Raw genomic sequence first — 19,913 nt, forward strand, 5'->3', positions numbered from 1 at the left:
GAATCAAGAACACTTCAAGTTGTTCAAATGTGTAAAATAGTACTTAAAGACTTGCGGATGAGGTCTGTGTGGAGTGAATTTGATTTAAAAAAAAAAAAAACAACAACTACCATAAATCAGATTCGCTACCTGTAAGGGGGCAGTCTGGAAGTGAATGGAAAACACTACGACCCTCCTTTTTTTAATTTATTGTGGGTTTTAATGGAAAAATAAGGAGGAAAAAAAAAACAAGAAGTGAGATTTCTAAGAAACCAGTTTAAGGTGCAAACCACCGCCCCACATCACCTCTGAGGCTTTCCGTAAGGGAGTGTCAGTCAATAAGAGGAGTTTTTTAGTAAGAGACCGTCAGTCGAGAGCAGAGACTTTAAATAAGGGACTGTCAGTCAGCAGCACAGCAATGAATAAGGGACTGTCAGTCAATAATATCAGAGTTTAAAGCTGTATAACGGAGACAAAAAACAATAAACTATCAAAATACGAAATAAAAAAAACTGGTTATATTCCGGAAGCAACGTTTCGTTCAGAGTAATGTGTTGTTAAGCGTTGGTTTTTAGTTCCAAACTACTCCCCTCCCCCCCCTCCCCATGGAGACTAGCGGGACACAACAGCTGCCTTTTGATTATATATACACACACACTTTTTTTTTTTTTTTTTTTTTTTTTGTATCGATTTTTCCTTTTCGTTTTGTTTTTCCTATAAAAAGACACTATCCGTTCTTCTCTTCCGCTGTCCCTCGGCGCCAGCTTCGGCTCTCAAATCCACAACTTTACAGAGTCTCCAGACAGAATCAAACGGAGTAGAATCTGAGAACGTCCTACCAGCTGTGTGACGCTATCCTTCTATCTGAAAACAGTGTAAAAACATGAATCCTCCATGGACAGCCCAGTCACACTCCTCTTCCACCTGGTGCTGACTCAGTCAGTCCACCGATCAGTCAGCCTGCTCATCAAGCCCGACCAATCAGCTGACTCTCTCGCTGACGGCAGTCCGTGACTCTACGGTCTCTTCACGGCTGGGGCAGGGAACAGCGGACTGGGGGACGATGTCTCTGAGCTCCCTGCCCTCACCTGCTGCCTCTGCCTCCGCCCGGAGTCTGGCCCGGCCCTCCGCCCCCGGCACAAGACCAACTCCGGCCCCGGTTCCTCCTGGAGGACCAGAAGCCATTGAGCCGGGAGGTCTTGAGGTGCTGTTCGACCCTCTTTCTCCTCCTAAAATCTCTCTGCTTTCCGATGATGCCACCGCCAGCCCCCCTCTTCCCTCCGCGCTGACTTCCCGGCTCGGCAGCAGGCTTCCTCGGCCGGGCCGCGTGGTGCTCAGGTCTTGGGGCTGTTCGCTCTGGTTCTGCTGAGACGGGACCGGATTGGATCTACTTAGGCTGAGAGACGGTCGGTGTGGCGAGAGATGCTGCAGGTGGGACCTGGCGAGCTGTGAGTGGGGCTGGGGCCGCGGCTGTGTTTGAATCCGCTGAAAGTGTGGTTGTGCTTGGGACTGGGGTGGTCTAGGTTGGGAGAGAGACTGTCTGGGTTGTGGTCTGTATTGAGTCTGAAGTTGGTGTTGCGAAGGGTGCCTTGTCTGCGGTTGAGGCTGTGCTTGATGCCTGGATTGCAGGTGAGGCTGAGGTTGGGTTGGGGTCCTGGACTGGGTTGGAGGCTGAGTTTGGGATTGGGACCTGGACTGTGGTTGAGGTTGAGTTTGGACAGGGGTTCTGGACTGGAGTTGAGGCTGAGATTGCGCTGGGGTTCTGGACTGTGGTGGAGTCTGAGGTTGGGCTGGGGTCCTGGCTGTGGGTTGGATTTGAGGCTGCATCGACTGCCGGGGTTGCGGTTGAGACTGTTGTTTGAGCTGAGTTTGCGGTTGAGACGGGTGCCTGGGCTGGGTCTGAGGTTGGAGTGCTGTGGCGGACTGGGTTTGCGGATGTTGATGCCTCGTCTGGGGCGGATGGACGTGCGAGATGGATGGGGACTGAGAACGGTGTGACTGAGGTGGAGCATGCTGGGTTTGATGGGTTTGGACAGGCTGTGATTGAGCTTTTTGGGGGTAGGCCTGGTGCTGACTGTGGGTTTGGGACTGGGGTTGTTGGGGCCGTAGCTGTGGTTGGGTATGCTTGGTAGGAGAGGACTGGGGCGCTGGGTATCGAGGCTGGGCTTGAGGCTGACTGGGGGACTGCGGTTGGGGACGGGGTTGGGGCGGGTGGCGTGGTTGAGGCGGAGGATGCCGAGGCTCAGACAGGGACTGAGACGCAGACTTGGATTGGGATTTGGGAGTGGGAGGAGCTTGCTGGGTGTGCTGGGATTGTTGGGTGGTGGTGGTGGTGGTGGGGTGTAACGGTGTAGTCTGCGGCTCTACTTCAGGTCTGGCCTGGCTGGAGGAAGCAGGAGGAGGAGGTGGAGGAGGAGGAGGAGGAGGAGGTGGAGGAGGAGGAGGAGGTGGCTGATCCAATGTGGAGGCAGAAGACTGTTGGTGTCGATGATGATGATGATGATGGTGGTGATGGTGGTGGTGTTTATGAGGTGGCCGGTCCTTCCGTTTGTGGCTTTTTGACGGACTAATGCTACTGCTGCTGCTGCTGCTACTCCTTCCTCCTCCTCCTCCTCCTCCTCCTGCTGCTGCTGCTCCTCCTCCTCCTCCTCCTCCTCCTTCTCCTCCTTCCTTTTCACCTCCATCTTCACCTACGTCCTCTCCTTTGCTTCCTCCGTCTCCGGCTGCGATCCCCGATTTCTCCTTGTGCTTCCTCCCTTTATGCGCTTTGTGTCCATGTGATTGACTTTCCTCTGAACCAGTAGGCTGCTTCTGTGATTGTGACTGGCTCTGCTCGGAAGGGGCGGACTGAAGCTCTGAGGTTGGTGGTGCTCCTTCCCCCGTACTTCCCTCCCCCCCACCTGCACTAGACCTCCTTACAGTCTCAGTTGTCGTTGTAGCTGCTGGAGTCTGAACGCTCTCCATCTCCTCTATTGTCTCTCTGGTTTTGCGTTTTTTGATTGGCAGGGCTGTTTCCTGGACGACAGGTTTGGTGGAAGACTCCTTGGCCGCTCTCCGTTTGGCCTCGGCGGCCAAGATGGCGGCTGCAGCGTAGCTCCCCACTGATGAGCTACCGGAGGTCGATGCTGCAGAGGAGGATGCCACGGCAACAGTCGATGCTGCTGTGGCGGAGGCTGGTTTCCTGCCCCGTTTCTTGGGGGTGGTCTGTGGTGGAGCCGGAAGTTCTTGTTCTGATTTCCTCTTCCTGCCAGGACGGGACTTGGTGGCCACCTGGGCAGGAGACACCACCTGCAGGGGAATTACCACATCAAGAAGTAGCATTAGCATCGGCATTTTTAAAATTTTAATCAGCAGTAATTATAATTGCCATGACATTTTCGGGTCTGCCTTCAGAAGTAACCACCAAACGTTTTAACCTTCAGTTCCTCTACGAAACCAAAGCCGGAAAAAACTGGCTGGTTTGAAGTGAGTGTAAAAAAAACCCCCAGCTTCTCTCTGGTAAGATTCTCCACAGTTAATTATAGTGTATAGCGTTACTTCTCCTAATGTGGGGTAATTTTGTTAATAACTGTTTTTATCACACAAAGTAGGGTCATCTGAGTGACGTTTCGGTGGCAGCTAGTACCCAAAATATCAAGCTTCAGGGTTTCTCTTTATTAACCTGTTCTCCCTGATCTGAGCAAAAAGGGATTTTATTTTGTCCTCCACCCTGCCCCCACAGGGATATCAGATGCCCAAATCATCTCGACTGGCATCTTTCAACAAGAAGGGACTCTTTTCAATTATAGGGCCGTCTCCACTGCAGGAACTTCTGGGTAATTTTACGGGGCTGTGACCGTTGGCACGTGTCTCCAGAGCAGGAACCGCCCCCTGAAAGACAATCTCCCGGGACTTTTACAGCTGCAGTCATCTGAACGACGGGTTGAACATACCTTTGAGGCAGTGGAGGCGGTACCAGTGGTGGACTCTGCCTTGCTGAAGGGCATCTTGACCAACAGTTTGCCCGGAGTTTTCTCAACCACACGCTTCATGGCCACGCCCTCCGTTGCCTGGCGCATCTTTCCGCTGCCTAAACACAAAGAAACATAAACACATATACAAAAAAGAAAAACACTAAAGAAAACAAGACACACAAGTGAACGCTGCTAATTTTTGAGTTTAAAGGTGTACTATGCAGGATTTGTCAGTTGGAGTTTGACAGTGATGTAACCTGGTTGCTACGCTACGAGTCTCGACCATGGATGTATGAAGAGAACTGGATCCAGCGTCAGAGGTGGGGTCAACGTCATTCCTATGAAAACTGCTCAGCGGCGCATGAAGCCAAAAAAAGTTCTTCCCTTTTTGCATCGTTGGGCCAATAGAGCAAGCGCACTAGCGACTTAAGCTAGCCAAGCCGACTATTTCTAGTTTAGCACTTCGGCAAACTTCAATGAGGATAAACTGTTATAACTGTGCGACTCATCAAATTCTGATAATAAAGGCGTGCAGGTAGTCCAGTGGTTAGAACACATGCCACATATGCAGCAGACCCCGGTTCGAATCCCGGCCAGAGGTCCTTTGCTGCATGTCATCCCCCCTCTCTCTCCTGTTTCCTGTCTATCTAGCCGAAAAAATCTAAAAAAAAAAAAAAAAGAATCTGGTAATTAAAAAAAAGTAATTTCAGAAAGGTTGCAACACTCAGAAAAACATATCTGTGGATTTACTACCGTCTCTTTCACAATAAAGGTCTATGGAAAAAAGTCTTTATGGGCCCAATAGCACTTGATGTTGTAGTTACACAGTTTGGCCACTAAGTCGAATTGGCTTCAAAGCTCAGCGCTCTTCCTGGGGGCTTCGTTCTGACCTCACACCTGTGCTCTGTTATTGGCTGGAGGCTACAAACCCACTGCCCAAAAGGTTGATGCTCTCAAGAGTCCTGAACACATCAAATGAGAAGGAAATAAGAAAATACAGACTCTCTGCAGATAAATACACCACCACACACGTCTAGTGATTCTATATATAAGTGAGTCTATACATTGCTTTTTAGGACAATCCTGCGTAGTATACCTTTAAATTAAAAAACTACTGACAATGTAATGACAGTTACATTTTGTTGTGTAAGTGGTTGTGTACCTTTAGGCCTGCCGCGGCCTCGCCCCGATGGTTTAACCACTTTTGGTTTCTTCGGGGGCCGCTTCTCACGTCGGGAGGGGCTTCCACGTCCGGTAACAGTGAAATCAAAATCGTTGGGGTCAGTGGTCGTGTCCCCAACCTTCTGGAAGTAGGCGATGAGCTCCACCTTGGAACGAAACGCCTTTCCCTCAGAGCTAAAGAAGAAAGAGAGTGACAATAAAACATCATCGTTAATACAGTTTTTACTTACGGAGACCATCAGAGTAGCAGGTGGGGGAGTGGCTCACTTGATCAGGTAGACATCGAACTTCCCCGCTGAGCGTCCGGATTTCCTCTGCTTGAGTTTGCGGGTCCAGCCTTCAGGCAGCGACGGGTCATCGTACAGTGGCCCGCGGTCCCGAATGATGGAGCGCCGCTGCCTGGGAGAACCCGCAGACTCACTGCCGGCCGCTGACTCTGACCCTGGCTCCGACGGGCCGGCCACTGGCTCCGAACCCTGCAGAGAGGGAACAACATCAAACCAGCTTCTCATCTCCAACACGTTAAATAAGGAGTACAATGTTTGATATGGGATAAAGAATCATGGATGTATCATAAGAGATGGATATCGGACAAAAACTGGCTCTCATTCAGTCCGATAAGAATTGCTCGGCTGGCGCAAATGGCAAAAAAAGTTTCTAGCTTCCTGGTTTGCTTTCATGTTATGTGGCCCACTGCACATGCTCAGTAGTATTTCCTACACTGGCTCCGCCCATGAGGTCCAGATCGGCCCACAGACTTTACATTGTGATGACGTCACTGATTTTTAAATTGCTTTTCTCGGCTTTAGAAAAGTTTTAGAAATATAAAACCTCCATAGATTAAAAACCAATAATAAAAAGAGTCATAATTGGAGCGCATTGGCAGACGAGTGATTACAGTGTATGCCATATATATACACGCAACGTCCCTGGTTCGAATTAGGATCTCCCTTTGTTTCCCATCTGCCTCTGGCACTAACTTACTAATAAAGGCAAAATAAATACCTCCCTAAAAAAATTACATAAAAAAAAGAAGTCATAATTGAGCTTGTCTGCAGTTCGCGGTTTACAGATATCCCTTTTACAATGGTGGTTTATGGGTAAAATGCTTTTTGACCCCCTGCAATACCGCAAGTGACCACCGGGAAAAATCGGTTGATGTGTGAGTGGCGGCGCCCCAACATCTCCTAAAAAACATCCATGTAAAAAAATCCACACCTCCTCCTTCCTGCAGTTAAAGCCGTCCGCTCCACCTTTCCTTACCTGGCTCTGTGCCTCCACCTCCGCCTGCGGGCCGGCTGCTGTGGAGGCGGTGCTCTCCGCCCCCTGGTCGGCATGGCGACGTTCCCTGCGAGCCTTCTTGGTCTTACTGTGTGACCTGGCTCTCTCTCTGGCGGGAGGCTGGGGGTCGACAGGTTCCTCCTCCTCCTCGCCCTCTTGACCCTCCTCTCTGTGGAGACAAGACGACATCGACTTCTGTAAGTTTTCTAAAATCCATCAATAACATCGACGTTACGTAGAGATCGGTCAGGTGTGTCGCAGTGTGAAGGTAAGGGGGCCGACTGATACTGGAGTTTAGGGGCCGATGCCGATACTGATATCAAGGAGCAATATATTGGTTGATAATGTACAGAATAAATGTGGCAAAGACGGGTAATGGAGTCGTGATATTTTACAGTTTGACAATGAACGTTATTGTATAAAATGACAACAGTGCAATAAAACAGTCAACTTCAGTTCACTGGGAATTTAATAATTATAATTAGTAGGGCTGGGCCAAAACATTTTTAATTATTTCTGGCGATTTTTAGTTATTTATTTATTTTAAAAACATTTTTTGATAAGATGTTGTTGGATGAGAATGTTTTTTGTGAGGGCAGGTTCACAGTTTTAAAAATAAATCTCACAAACTGATGAGATGTGTTTATTGTTTTAATGTAAATATGACTTATGATGTATTATCAAGTGTTTGGTTCAACCTGTTCTTGTTTAAGGAAAGAAAATCACAATAATTGAAATATAAAATCGCAACACTTGTTTAATCAGAATCGCAATTTAAATCAAATCGGGACCCAAAAATCGTTAGAGAATCGATTCGGCACAAAAGCATATCGGCCCAGCCCTAATAATTAGCTATGAATTTAAAAAAAAACACTCACAGAACAAAAAAATTGTACATATACTGAGCTTAAATTAAGAAAAAGGATCAAATATACCCGATTGCTGCCTGTATAACCTTATTTAAAAATATTGGCACATATTGGACAACTGAAACCGTCAATATCGGCTGACTGATATATCAGTCGGGGCTCTAGAAGGTAATATTATGTTAACTTTTATTATAACATATATAGAGACTTCTGAGGGTCTATGGTGGTTGGACCTCAGTCTGACTCTCTAAGGGGGTTTGGGCTCCGCTGGGAGAACATTTTGTACATTTTTAAGTCACATGCATCATTCTGGTGCACTCTGAGAGAAAAATGAAGAGGTTAGATATGTAAAAAAAAATTGTGCAATAAAGACAGAAATTACACCAGTTCATAAATGTTCTAAACAAACTATCAAAAAAAGACTAACGCTCGTATTTCAGCTCCGAAACAAAAAAAGCAGAAGTGATTATACTAGTTCATTACTAAGGAACATTTTTCAGTAAATATCTTTTTCTACCTAGCGGCACAAATTAGACTATGGAGGGCCGCCGACCTCTATATAATAAATGGGAAATGGGATATTTTTCTCATGTGAACAACTGAGAGAATGTTTAAAAGTGAGCTAAAAGGCTGAAACTGTGACTGCAGGTGAGTAACAAACCAAAACAGTGTATAAATCAGTTTGCCAGAAGTAGAGTGAAGCTTTTATTATGAAGCAGCTGCACCGAGTTTGAAATTTACACACACTGACAGCGTCCCTGAACGCACCACCAACAGGAAGAGCTTTTCACTCCTCATCAGCTCTGAGCCACATGACCCTGTGATGATATCTTTAAACTTTAACTTTAAAACACTGAAGCAGACTAATCAATAACACGACGGGTTAATAATCTGCAGCACTTTGAATCTTTTAAAACTTGATTTTAGGAGTAATGTGAAGTCTGCGGCCTCCTGGAGGACAGATCAGTCTAAAAACGGACGTGCGTGCTCCAGCTGTTCCTCTCCTGATTCTGCTTTAAACTTCACACCTCGGCTGTCATGTGAGCCTGCAGCGACAGACGGTCTGAGAGGGGGTTTCAACGCTAGAGAAACCAGCAGGAGGCCCCGATACACGTTCTGCTTATAAACAGGAAGTGATGTTTGCAACACCAAGAGACAGACTCACTACAGAGACAGCTGATGTCTGAAAAAAAGAAAAGAAAAGAAAAGAAAGGATAAAAGAACACCGACACTGTTTCTGTTACTCCTAATTTATTATTTTTAGACACCGATTAGAAACTGAAACGTCCCACTGCACTTAAAGTGACACGGCTGTATTTTATATTATATTGTTATATTAACTAATCTGATGATCAATTAATAATTTCAGCACTAATATCAATGTAGGGCAGGGATGTCAAACATGTGGCCAGTGGGCCAGATCCGGCCCGCTGAGGGGTCCAATCCGGCCCACTTTCCTTCCTTCTTTCATGTCTTCTTTTCTTTCTTTCCTTCCATATGTCCTTCCTTCCTGTCTTCTTTTTCTCTATCCTTCTTTCCTTCCTTCCTTCTTTTCTTTCCTTCCTTCTTGTCTTCTTTCCTTCCATATATCCTTCCTTCCTTCTTTCATGTCTTCTTTTCTTTCCTTCCTTCTTTCATTCCCGTCTTCTCTTCCTTCTCCTCCTTCTTTTTCTTCCTTCCTTCTTTCCTTCCATCTGTCCTTCCTTCCTTCCTTCTTTCATGTCTTCTTTTCTTTCCTTCCTCCTTTCATGTCTTCTTTTTCTTCCTTCCTTCCTTGTCTTCTTTTTCTTCCTTCTTTCTTTCCTTCCATCTGTCCTTCCTTCCTTCTTTCATGTCTTCTTTTCTTTCCTTCTTTCTTTCCATATTTCCTTCCTTCCTTCCATCCTTCTTTCATGTATTCTTTTTCTTCCTTCCATCCTTCCTTCTTTCATTCCCGTCTTCTCCTCCTTCTTTTCCTTCCTTCCTTCCTTCTTTCATGACTTCTTTTCTTTCTTTCTTTCCTTCCTTTATGTCTTCTTTTCCTTCCTTCCTTCCTTCCTTCTCCTCCTTCCTTCCTTCCTTCCATCTCTTTAATGATCCGGCCCACATGAGATTAAATTGGGCAGTATGTGGCCCTTGAATGAAAATGAGTTTGACTCCCATGACGTAGGGGTTCAATTATTCTTGTTTCTGCTGTGGTGAGACGTTGTTTAAAAGGAAATAATAAATAAATAAATAAATAAATAACTGTGTTGAGTTTTGAGCTTTGAAATGAAATCTCTTTCACTTCCACCGTATTAATGTGGAGGCAGAAGCTATCAGATGAGATACTATCACACTGTGTGGTTAAATACCAGTTAGAGGCCTCTGGATAAAAGAGGTTTTTTGTAATTTGAGTGAACTGACCCTTTAACCCTTTATTGGGCAAATAACTATATTTGGTAACTTCTGTAAATATCCCAAAATATCCTTCCTTCCTTCCTTCCTTCCTTCCTTTCCTTCCTCCCTGCCTTCTTTCTTCCCTTCCTCTTTTCCTTTCTCCCTCTCTCGTTCCTTATTTCCTCCGTCCTTCCTTCCTTCCATCTGTCCTTCCTCCCTCCCTCCCTCCTTCTCTCCTCCCTTTCTTCTTTCCTTTCTCCTTCCTTCCTTCCTTCTTTCCTTCCTCCGTCCTTCCTTTCCTTACTTCCTTCTGTCCTTCCTCCCTCTCTCCTTCTCTCCTCCCTTCCTTCTTTCCTTCCTCCATCTCCCATTTCTTCTTCCTTCCTTCCTTCTTTCTTCCCTTCCTCCCTCCCTCCGTCTCTCTTTCTTTCCTCCCTCCTTCCTTCCTTCCTTCCTTCCATCCTTCCTTCCTTCCTCCCTTCCTTTCAATGAGGGTCCTATAAAGGGTTAACAGGACAAAGAGCTGCGGAGAGAGAGAGTTTAATTTTTACATCGATAAGATTGTGAATCAGATCTTGACCTTTGACCTCTGGAGGTTAAGCAGATACGTGAGACTTCTTTTTTTTTGGTGTATTGACATTAAGACGAAGCAGATAAATGTGAGGAGAGGTGAGATGATTAATGGGAGAGAAAGAAGAAAAGAAAGATCTGTGTTTTTAGTTTATACTACTTTATATACAGTTAGCTAGTTTATACTACTTTATATACAGTTAGCTAGTTTATACTACTTTATATACAGTTAGCTAGTTTACACTACTTTATATACAGTTAGCTAGTTTATACTACTTTATATACAGTTAGCTAGTTTACGCTACTTTATATACAGTTAGCTAGTTTAGTCCAGTGGTTCCCAACCTAGGGGTGGGGCCCCTCCAAAGGGTCATCAGATAAATGTGAGGGCTGGTGAGATGATTAATGGGAGAGGAAAGAAGAAAACACAAAGTTCTGATACACAAATGTGTTTTTCAGTTTTTGGACTTTTCCTCTAATCTTTGATTTTTGCTGAAATATTGGATCATTTGAACATTTATTGAAATGAAAGCATGTGAGAAGTTTAGAGGGAAAAATCACTACCGTATTTTTCGGACTATAAGGCGCACTTAAAATCATTTAATTTTCTCAATAATCGACAGTGCGCCTTATATATTAATTCTGGTTGTGCTTACTGACCTCGAACCGATTTTATGTGGTACACGGCGCTCAAAAATCGGTCAAAATTACGCATTACGGCTGCCGTAGTCAGGAGCCGCGCGGAGTTCAGAGTTAAATTGCGAGCTGCGTGGGAGCAGTGGATGACAGAAGGCGAACACACATTCACCAAGACAGGGAGGCAACCATAGACTGTATATAAGAAATGGACGTAACATCCGTGACGTCACCCATTGGTTTGTGGACTGCTGCTCGGAAGCCAATAGTTTCGAATCTAGGCAGCGCCATCTTGAAAATTTCAGGTGCATGCTGGGAAAAATAAAAACACGGATTCTACTTATATGGGCATGAGGCGGAGTCATGGACGGAAGTATGGGCGGGACTAACGGCGGAGCCACGTAGCCTGCTTTATCGTCAAATATAAAATCAGGGAGGCCAAAATGTCCCAAATGAACATCATACTGCATTGAAGAAGGCTTTAAACTAGCGATTGAGACCATAAACACATTTTGAAAACGTTTACTGAGGTTAGAAATCAAGTGAGAAGTTGGTGAATTCTCCATTGACTTGTATAGAGACGGTCGCCCCCTGGTGGCCTTTTGATAGAATGCAGCTCTAAGTTACTTCCGCATTGGCTTCTTTTCAGAGGATAGGTACTCCCCGCCTGGAGGCAACGCCGGGCGAGTTACGCCACTATCTGCCAATGGATCGTGGATGCCTGGGCTAAGGTATCTGTCTCAAGTGTCGTCCGAGCTTTCATGAAGGCCGGAATCATCACTGAACAACAGCCAAGTACCGGTAACAGCAACGAGACTGACTCGGGTAATGACGAGAGGGATCCGGGCATGCTTGATGCCGAAATCGCCCAGCTGTTACACTCAGACACTGAAGATGAATAAAGTTCGATTTATCTGACACGTTTTGTTTCGCTTAATGCGTCTTAGTCCGGTAGTCCGAAAAATACGGTATTTGGTGGAGCTGTTAACAACTCATAGACGTCTGAAATGTGAGCCGACTACACATTGCTGTTTGGTTTCATCTTTAACAATGTGTTGTATTTTAAAAGCTTGTTATATTATCCATTGTGTTAAATCTTCATCTGAAAAGTAACTAAAGCTGTCAAATAAATGTAGTGGAGTAGAAAGTACAATATGGGAAATATTGTACTTTCTACTCCACTACAAGGGAGGAAAGAAAGAGAGAAGGAAGGAGGGAGGGAAGGAAAGAAGGAGGGAGGAAGGAAAGGGTATACCTTGAACACGGTTATCATCTCATGCCTATTTCCAACCTTTTGTGTCCCTTTAAAATTCAGCAGTATCTACGCCTGACGTTAGATACAAGAAGTGATTTTTAAATTTGAGTAATTTTTTTTAGAGACGTGAAGATGAAGAAAACAAACAAATGAGCAATAAACAATAAACAAATACAGTTTCTATTATTCATTATTTAAATCCATGTAACGAGTGTTTAAGTCATCCGGGTTTATTCTGTGATTCTAACGTCTTGAGGAGGATTAGTATTTTAATATTTTAGTATTTACGTCTTTTTTCTTTTTATTTGTTTAAATGCGACAGACTTAAACATAAATTAACAGAAGCATTTAGAGATTAAATATAAAGTGTAAAAGAAAAGAAAAATAATTCACGTGACGACACCTGAAAGAAGACTGAGAAATGTGGTTGAAACTCTTAAAAGCTTTGAGTTTTATTATTTAGCTTCATATTCTGCTTTTTATGTGTCTTTGCATCCAGTTAATAATTTAATAATTTAAATTCTTCCATTAAATAAACAGGGTTTTTTTATAAATCTAAAGAAAGAAGACTCCTCTCTGTTTAATCATTCATCCACTGGATTAATGCCCAGACCTCGTGCTGCATTCAGGAGCTACCAAAGAGCGTGGGAGAAAAAGAAGACACATTCCAAACTTCAACAACAATGAATGTGCTCAAAGCTCAAAGCCCAGATGTCGGACTTTTTCCACCTGCGCTTGAACACAACTTTAAAGCAACATTACAAAGATTTCAAACGACTCAAAAGTCAAACAGTAAATTTTTTACTCTTCGTATTTATGAGTAAACGAACGTCTCGACAGGCTAATGCTAAATGCTAACAATACAAATGTGAACACTGACTTACGCTGTGTGCCTTTCAAAATAAAATACTCCTTTATTAGTTAGTTGTTTACAGGCTGGTCATAAGCTTTCTCTTTATTAGTTATTAGTAGTTAGCGTTTCACTGCGACACATTTTTATTTATTGTGCTGTTAAAGCTGCTGATATAAATTTGTTGTGTTGCTAGGCGACGTAAAGAGAGATTTTCATGTCAGATAGTTTTACAGACTTCCTCTTTCTGCTCGACGTCGATGCGCCTAAATCCAAATTATCACCATTTATTCACCAGTTCAGCGTCGACTGCTCGTTAGCTGCTCACCGATGAGTCATGTGACCATAAACACGTTTCACTGACTACACAGTTCAGTCTGTTAAGTGTCAAATTAAATTTAAATGTCTCTTTTTGTGATGAGATTAATCGTGCAGCACTCGTTAAGACGTGTTTTTACTTTTTTTTTTTTTATTAAAAGGTTGTTTTAACCCTCCTGTTGTCCTCGAGTCAATGAAGGAAGGGAGGAAGGAGAAAGGGAAGGAGGAAAGGAAGGGAGGAAGAAGGAAGGGAAGGAGGAAATGAAGGGAGGAAGAAGGAAGGAAGGAAGGATGGAAGGGAGGAAGGAGGAAGAAAAGAAGGATGGAAGGGAGGAAAGGAGGAAGGAAAGGAGGTAGGAATAGAGGAAGAAGGAAGGAAAGGAGGAAGGAAGGGAGGAAGAAGGAGGGGAAGGAGGTAGGAATAGAGGAAGAAGTAAGGGAAGGGGGAAAGAAAGGGAGGTAGAAGGAGGAAAGGAAGAGAGGAAGGAAAGAAGGACGGAAGGGAGGAAGGAAAGAAGGGCGGAAGGGAGGAAGAAGGAAGGAAAGGAGGAAGGAAGGACAGACGAAAGGAAGGAAGGAAGGGAGGAAAGAAGGAACAGTCAAAACCAACGGGGTCAATTTGACCCGGGAGGACGACAGGAAGGTTAAAGGAGTGAAAGACAGTTTTTTTAAGGTTTTTCTCTTTTTTCTTTTTTAAGTCTTTGTTTACTCCACCGAAGCCGGTTCCTGTCAGCGAGGTCACTTGGGTGTGAGAGAGATCCAGAAGTTGTTGAGCTGCCGACTGAAACGATGTGAACGAGGTTAAAAGTTCACAAAGAAGACGCTGAGACTAAAAAACACAGATTTATTATATTTATATTTAAAATTAACCCTCCTGTTGTCCTCGAGTCAAGGAAGGAAGGGAGGAGGGAAGGAAAGGAGGGAGGAAGGAAGGAAAGGAGGGAGGAGGGAAGGAAGGATGGACACGAAGGAGGAAGAGAGGATAGGAAAAAAGGAAAGAAGGACGGAGGAAAGAAAGAAAGAAGGAGGTAGGGAGAAAGGAAAGAAGGACAGAGGGAAGGAGGAAGTGGGGAAGGAAGGAAGGAATGAAGGAAATGACGAGGGAGGGTGGAAAGAAGGAAGGGAGGAAGGAAGGAAGGAATGAAGGAAATGAGGAGGGAGTGAGGAAAGAAGGAAGGGAGGAAGGAAGGAAGGAATGAAGGAAATGAAGAGGGAGTGAGGAAAGAAGGAAGGAAGGAAGGAAGGAAAGAAGGAACAGTCAAAACAGACGGGGTCAATTTGACCCGGGAGGACGACAGGAAGGTTTAAATCCAGTCCAGTTTTTATCTTAATCTTAGAAATTTAGATTTGACGTTTTCAGGACATTTAACAGATGTATATTCTGAATTCCTACATCCCTCGAACACATCGTCAGTCAGAAGCTCTAATAATTAATAATTAATGACTTTTTCTCATTAACATTAAATGAAACACACTTATTTATACATTATGGAAATATAATAATATTATTATTATTTTAATTTTTGTTCTTATTTTCCTTTTAATTCATTTTTTGTATTGTTTATTTATTTACTTATTTATTTTTTATTTGTATGATTTTTTTTCTTTTTCTTTTTATTTATTATTTTTTATTTGTATGATTTTTTTTCTTTTTCTTTTTATTTATTATTTTTTATTTGTATGATTTTTTTTCTCTTTTTATTTTTATTTATTTTTTATTTGTATGATTTTGCTTTTTCTGTCTTTTTAATTGCCTCAAGTGTAAATAAAACTTATATAAAAACACAATATTATGATTTAAACTCATCTTTTGCAAATATTAATGTTATTTACTGTTATTTTATTTATTTATTTATTTATTTTAAGTTGTTTATTAATCTTGTGTCAGTTTAAATGTTGATTTTTCATTTTGATCCAAATAAACTGAAGAGTGTAAATATCATCAGAGCAGCAGGAAGAGGAAGAGTTGAACTTTGTAAGGAAGTAAAAGTACGACTTTATTTTATATTAATTTCATGTTGTTATTTGGACGCTTTTAAACAGTTTTTATAATGAAATATGTTTTTTTTATGGTTTTAAAAGCTTAAACTATAAGTCGATTAACTGATAAGCTCGAGGCTGCGTCTGCCTAAATCCTGTTTATTTATTAAATCCGATTAGTGTTGATCTGACTTCACATTGTACGTAATCTCTCAATTAATATGTCTGACATGTTAAAATTCATCATCATGATATATATGTATGATTAATCATTTTAGTCGCAAACTGTTAAATTAACCACCGGCTATTTTTAATAATCAATTAATTATTTAAATCTTTAATTTAACTGTTTCAGCCGCTGCTCGATTATCAGTTTTTTGGGTTTTTTTTACTTTTTATCCCCCAACAAAGTAAAACTAAGACAATAAATGTTAAAAAATGAATCTAAAATAAATTCTGATGAGTGGGTTATTCGTAATAATATAATATAATGTAATAATAATATTATTTTTAAGCAGAAAACACCAAATATTCTCTATTAAAGTAAACTCATCATGTGTTTTTTAGATTTACAGACGTCATATTTCTTTATTTTCTTACATTTAACAGACTGAAGAGTTTATGGAGTCATTAATAAAATACTCTGCAGATTAAACTGATGATGAAAACAGTCGTTAGTTTATTAGTGGGAGATCGACTTGTAACCATAATGAGCTTTTTAATTTATTTTTCGATGCCAGAAGGAGTTCAAATAATCCTGTAATTAATGAGAAGATAACTATAATCATTATTATTATTATTATTAGAAGTTTAACAGGCAAAGTTAAGCCTCACCATGAATGCTAGTGGAGCCCCGACTGATACTGGATTTTTTTGCGGGGCCGATGCCGATATTAGGGAATAAAAAAAATTCCGATATTTATTGAGCGATAAAACCTCCGTATCTTTGACACAAGCGTTTGAAAAATACATTTAAATGATTATCACTAAAAGAAAAGTGAGTTTACGTCTACATCCTGAACTCTTATTTTTTCATAATAATCCCTAAAATGTGGTTTTGTAACAGAGGTCAAGATATTTTAGAGCAGAACAAACTTTATTATATAAGACGACGTCATCAGTGCAATGAAACAATAAAGCTTCATTGTGGAATTTAATAATAATTATAATATTAATAATACATATGCTACAGGGTACACGGATAAATATAAACAATAAAAACATAAAACATTATAAAATAAGAGCATAAAAGAAGCAAGGTAATTAAAAATCAACGTTTCTGCTATAAAATAAATGTTTTAAGTCCTTTTTTAAAAACTATCAGCAGTCTGTGGTGCTCTCAGCTGGTCAGGAACTAAAGAAACATGCTTATATTAAAGCTTAAATTTAAAAAAAGGGGTCCCATATTGTAGATATATCTGTAATAGGTCAATATCGGCTGTTAATATGAGCTGCCCCATATATATATATATATATATTTATAGATATTATAAGTCGGGCTCTTAATACTTGAATAATTGAACATTTCCTCTTGGTGGGAGTCACAGAGGAATATCTCATCATATCTTTAATACTAGTTGATTTTATCTTATTATTGCTTTTTATTTTATATGTTTGCATGTAACTAGAGTAAGTCGTATTTATGTATAAACATGTAAAAAAGGCAGAGGTGGTGTGAATATATAAAGATATAAAGATATATATGTGTGTGTATGAACGGTGTATTATACTCTATTTATCTTGTGTGGTTGTAGTTATTGAAGTACTTCCTGTTCTTATCTCGCACCTTTCAAGAAGCTGCACTTTTGAGCTTGTTGTTGTACTGCCATCTATTCATCTAATTCAATTATCGGCTTTTTTGTTTTTCTTAAAATTTAAATAATCAGAAAATACAATTCAAAAAATGTGCATTTCAGTTTGTGAGAGTCCAAAAAAACTAAGATATTCAGATTAATGTGAAATAAAACTGAGAAAATCCGCAATTTAACACACACGAAAAGCTGCAACTACAGTATATTAAACATTATATTAAACATTTCTCTTGCTAAGAAAATACTTAAAATGATAAATCAATAATCAGAATAGTTGCTAGATTAATTTTCTTTTAAAATTTATATTATTATGTTAAATTAATATGTTTGTTCTGGTTTCTGTCCTGTTTTTATTATATTAGGATAATTTATCGCCTGTAGCTGTAGTCATTAATAAAGTACTTCATCTCTCCTCGACCTCTCACATTAATGCTGTGACCCCTCGCTGGGGTCTCAACCCTCAGATTGGGAACAACCGTGTGTGTGTGTGTGATGATGATGGTGATGATGAAGCTGCAGGTGGAGGTGGAGGTGGAGGTGAAGGAGCAGGAACAGGAAGTGAGCAGTGTGAGAGGAAACTAGGCCACAAATACAAACACAAACACACACCAATATATCATGTACACAGAGACACAGAGTCCTGCCTTAAATACACACACGCACGCACACACACACACACACACACACACACACACACACACACACACACACACAGCCTTGCTCAGCAGCATTAAAAAAATAATAAAATCCAGGTGACAGTCCGAGACCCTACACAAGAAGATAGAGGAGATCGTAAAAGCCCCCTGAGGCACATTTGTACAACACAAAATACAAACTGACTTAAGATGTGTTGTGATGATGATGATGATGATAGTGATGATGATGAAGCTGCAGGTGGAGGTGAAGCAGCAGGAACAGGAAGTGAGCAGTGTGAGAGGAAACTGGGCCACACACACACACAAACACACACACGCGAATATAATATATAATGTACACACAGACACACAGGTTGGAGTCCTTTCCTTAAAAAAACACACACACACACACACACGTAAATTACACATTCACACACACACACACACACATATATATATAATGTACACACAGAAAACACAGGTGTGAGTCCTTTCCTTAAAAACACACACACACACACACACACACACACACTGCCTTGAGAGGAAACTGGGCCACACACAAACACACACACGCACGTATATATAATGTACACACAGAGAGACACACAAACGCACACACGTATAACGTACACAGAGACACACACACATATATATAATGTACACACAGAGACACAGGCTCGAGTCCTGCCTGAAAAACAAACAAACACACACACACACGCTGCCTTGCTCAGCAGCACCTGGGCAGCTCCCTGCTAATGAGAGTGAGGGGGTGTGGTGGGGGGGCATATAACGGGATGTGTGCATGTGAATGAGGAAGGTGGTGGTTGTGGTTGAGGTGGTAGTGGGAGGCGGGGGGGCAGCAGATAGAAAACACTCCGCCTGCTCTTCCATCACCATCACCATGAAAACACGCTGATCTGTGTTTGGCTAACGAGCTAGCAGCCTGTTAGCTTCCCGCCTGTCTGACGGAGGCGGGTGGGAACAGAACCGGTCACTTTGGATTGGATGGGGGGGGGCTCGGCTCGGCTCGGGCTCAGGCTCGGGGTGTTTATATGACGGACACATCGCAGCAGCAACACCGACCCTGACTTCCCCACCCGGGGGGAGCTCGAACGGGCTACAGCTAACGTCCGCTCCTGCAGCTAAAGTACAGACTTAGCAGTAAGTTGGTGACGTATTCCCGCTAACCCCGCTCCGCTGAGACAGGCCGGGCCAGAAACCAACGCACTTTTACTTCGATAAAAACACACGACAGAAAAAAGCTCGTCGGCGGCATCGGCGGGGTTTAAAGGGAGGATAAAATGTAAGAAAAAAAAAACCTCACTTACAGTCTCTCCTCTCCGCTCTCCACGGCGGCCATTTTTATTTAAATAAATAATTTTATATTAAAAAAAAAAAAAAAGGAAAAGCCTCCAAACATCTCTGTGCTCCCTCCTGCTGCTGCTGCTGCACCCCGCCCCCTTCTGACTCCATTTCCAACCGCCGTCAGTGTTTCAAACAACGCGAGATTTGCGTGGAGATGACAGTAGGGTAGAGTAAGGGGGGTGGTGTAATATCGCGAGATGTGAGCTCAGAGATGGTCACAGTGAGGCGTTCAAGGGTAAGGCTCTGAAATCTGTAAAAAGCAGAATCTGTTGTTTTTTATTTTACACTGATTTTTTTTATTTTTTTTATTGAGCCCAAATAGTTAAAGAAAAACGACACAGTAAATATTAGATAAGAAAAAGAAGAAGTTTATTGTCATTGAATGAGAACATATGCAACGAAATTTGGTTTGGCAGTAATAAATAAATAAATAACTTAGAATGAAGGGCAAGTCAATCAATCAGTATTAGATCAGCAATATAGAATAAAAACATTGAAATCAATAATGTTGATATTGTTAAATATGTTTAAATACAAGAATGAATGGATATAGGGCTGGGCAATATTTAGATTAAATCAAATATCACAATATTTTTTAACAAATACCTCGATATCGATATCACAACAATATATTATTGGGATGACTGTTGGTGCTTTCACAAATATATTTACACATTGAGATTTTTTGATGAATAATTATCAGTAATTTGGATATAGATATATAGATATTTATTGTCATTGCATATAAAAATCCGTTTGCAGCACCAAAAATCAGCATAAAAGGGGGGCATAAATAAAGGTTTAAGTAATAAATAATGCCCAGATAAGTAAAACAATAATAAATAAATAAAAATAAAAGTGGTAAGTTCAC

General features: G+C 41.8%; 1 protein-coding gene across 1 annotated transcript; it reads right to left on the reverse strand.

Moving 5' to 3' along the window:
* Nucleotides 1-667: 667 nt before the first annotated feature.
* On the reverse strand, nt 668-19,118 carry mecp2 (methyl CpG binding protein 2). Its single transcript, XM_053318072.1, has 6 exons — nt 19,006-19,118; nt 6,378-6,564; nt 5,382-5,590; nt 5,095-5,288; nt 3,912-4,048; nt 668-3,267 (listed from the first exon to the last, which is right to left on the reverse strand). Exons 1-6 carry the CDS (start codon nt 19,035-19,037, stop codon nt 961-963), a joined length of 3,066 nt encoding a protein of 1,021 aa, XP_053174047.1. The 5' UTR covers nt 19,038-19,118; the 3' UTR covers nt 668-960.
* Nucleotides 19,119-19,913: the final 795 nt, after the last annotated feature.

Source organism: Scomber japonicus, chromosome 4 (assembly GCF_027409825.1).
Source record: "Scomber japonicus isolate fScoJap1 chromosome 4, fScoJap1.pri, whole genome shotgun sequence".
NCBI lineage: Eukaryota > Metazoa > Chordata > Actinopteri > Scombriformes > Scombridae > Scomber > Scomber japonicus.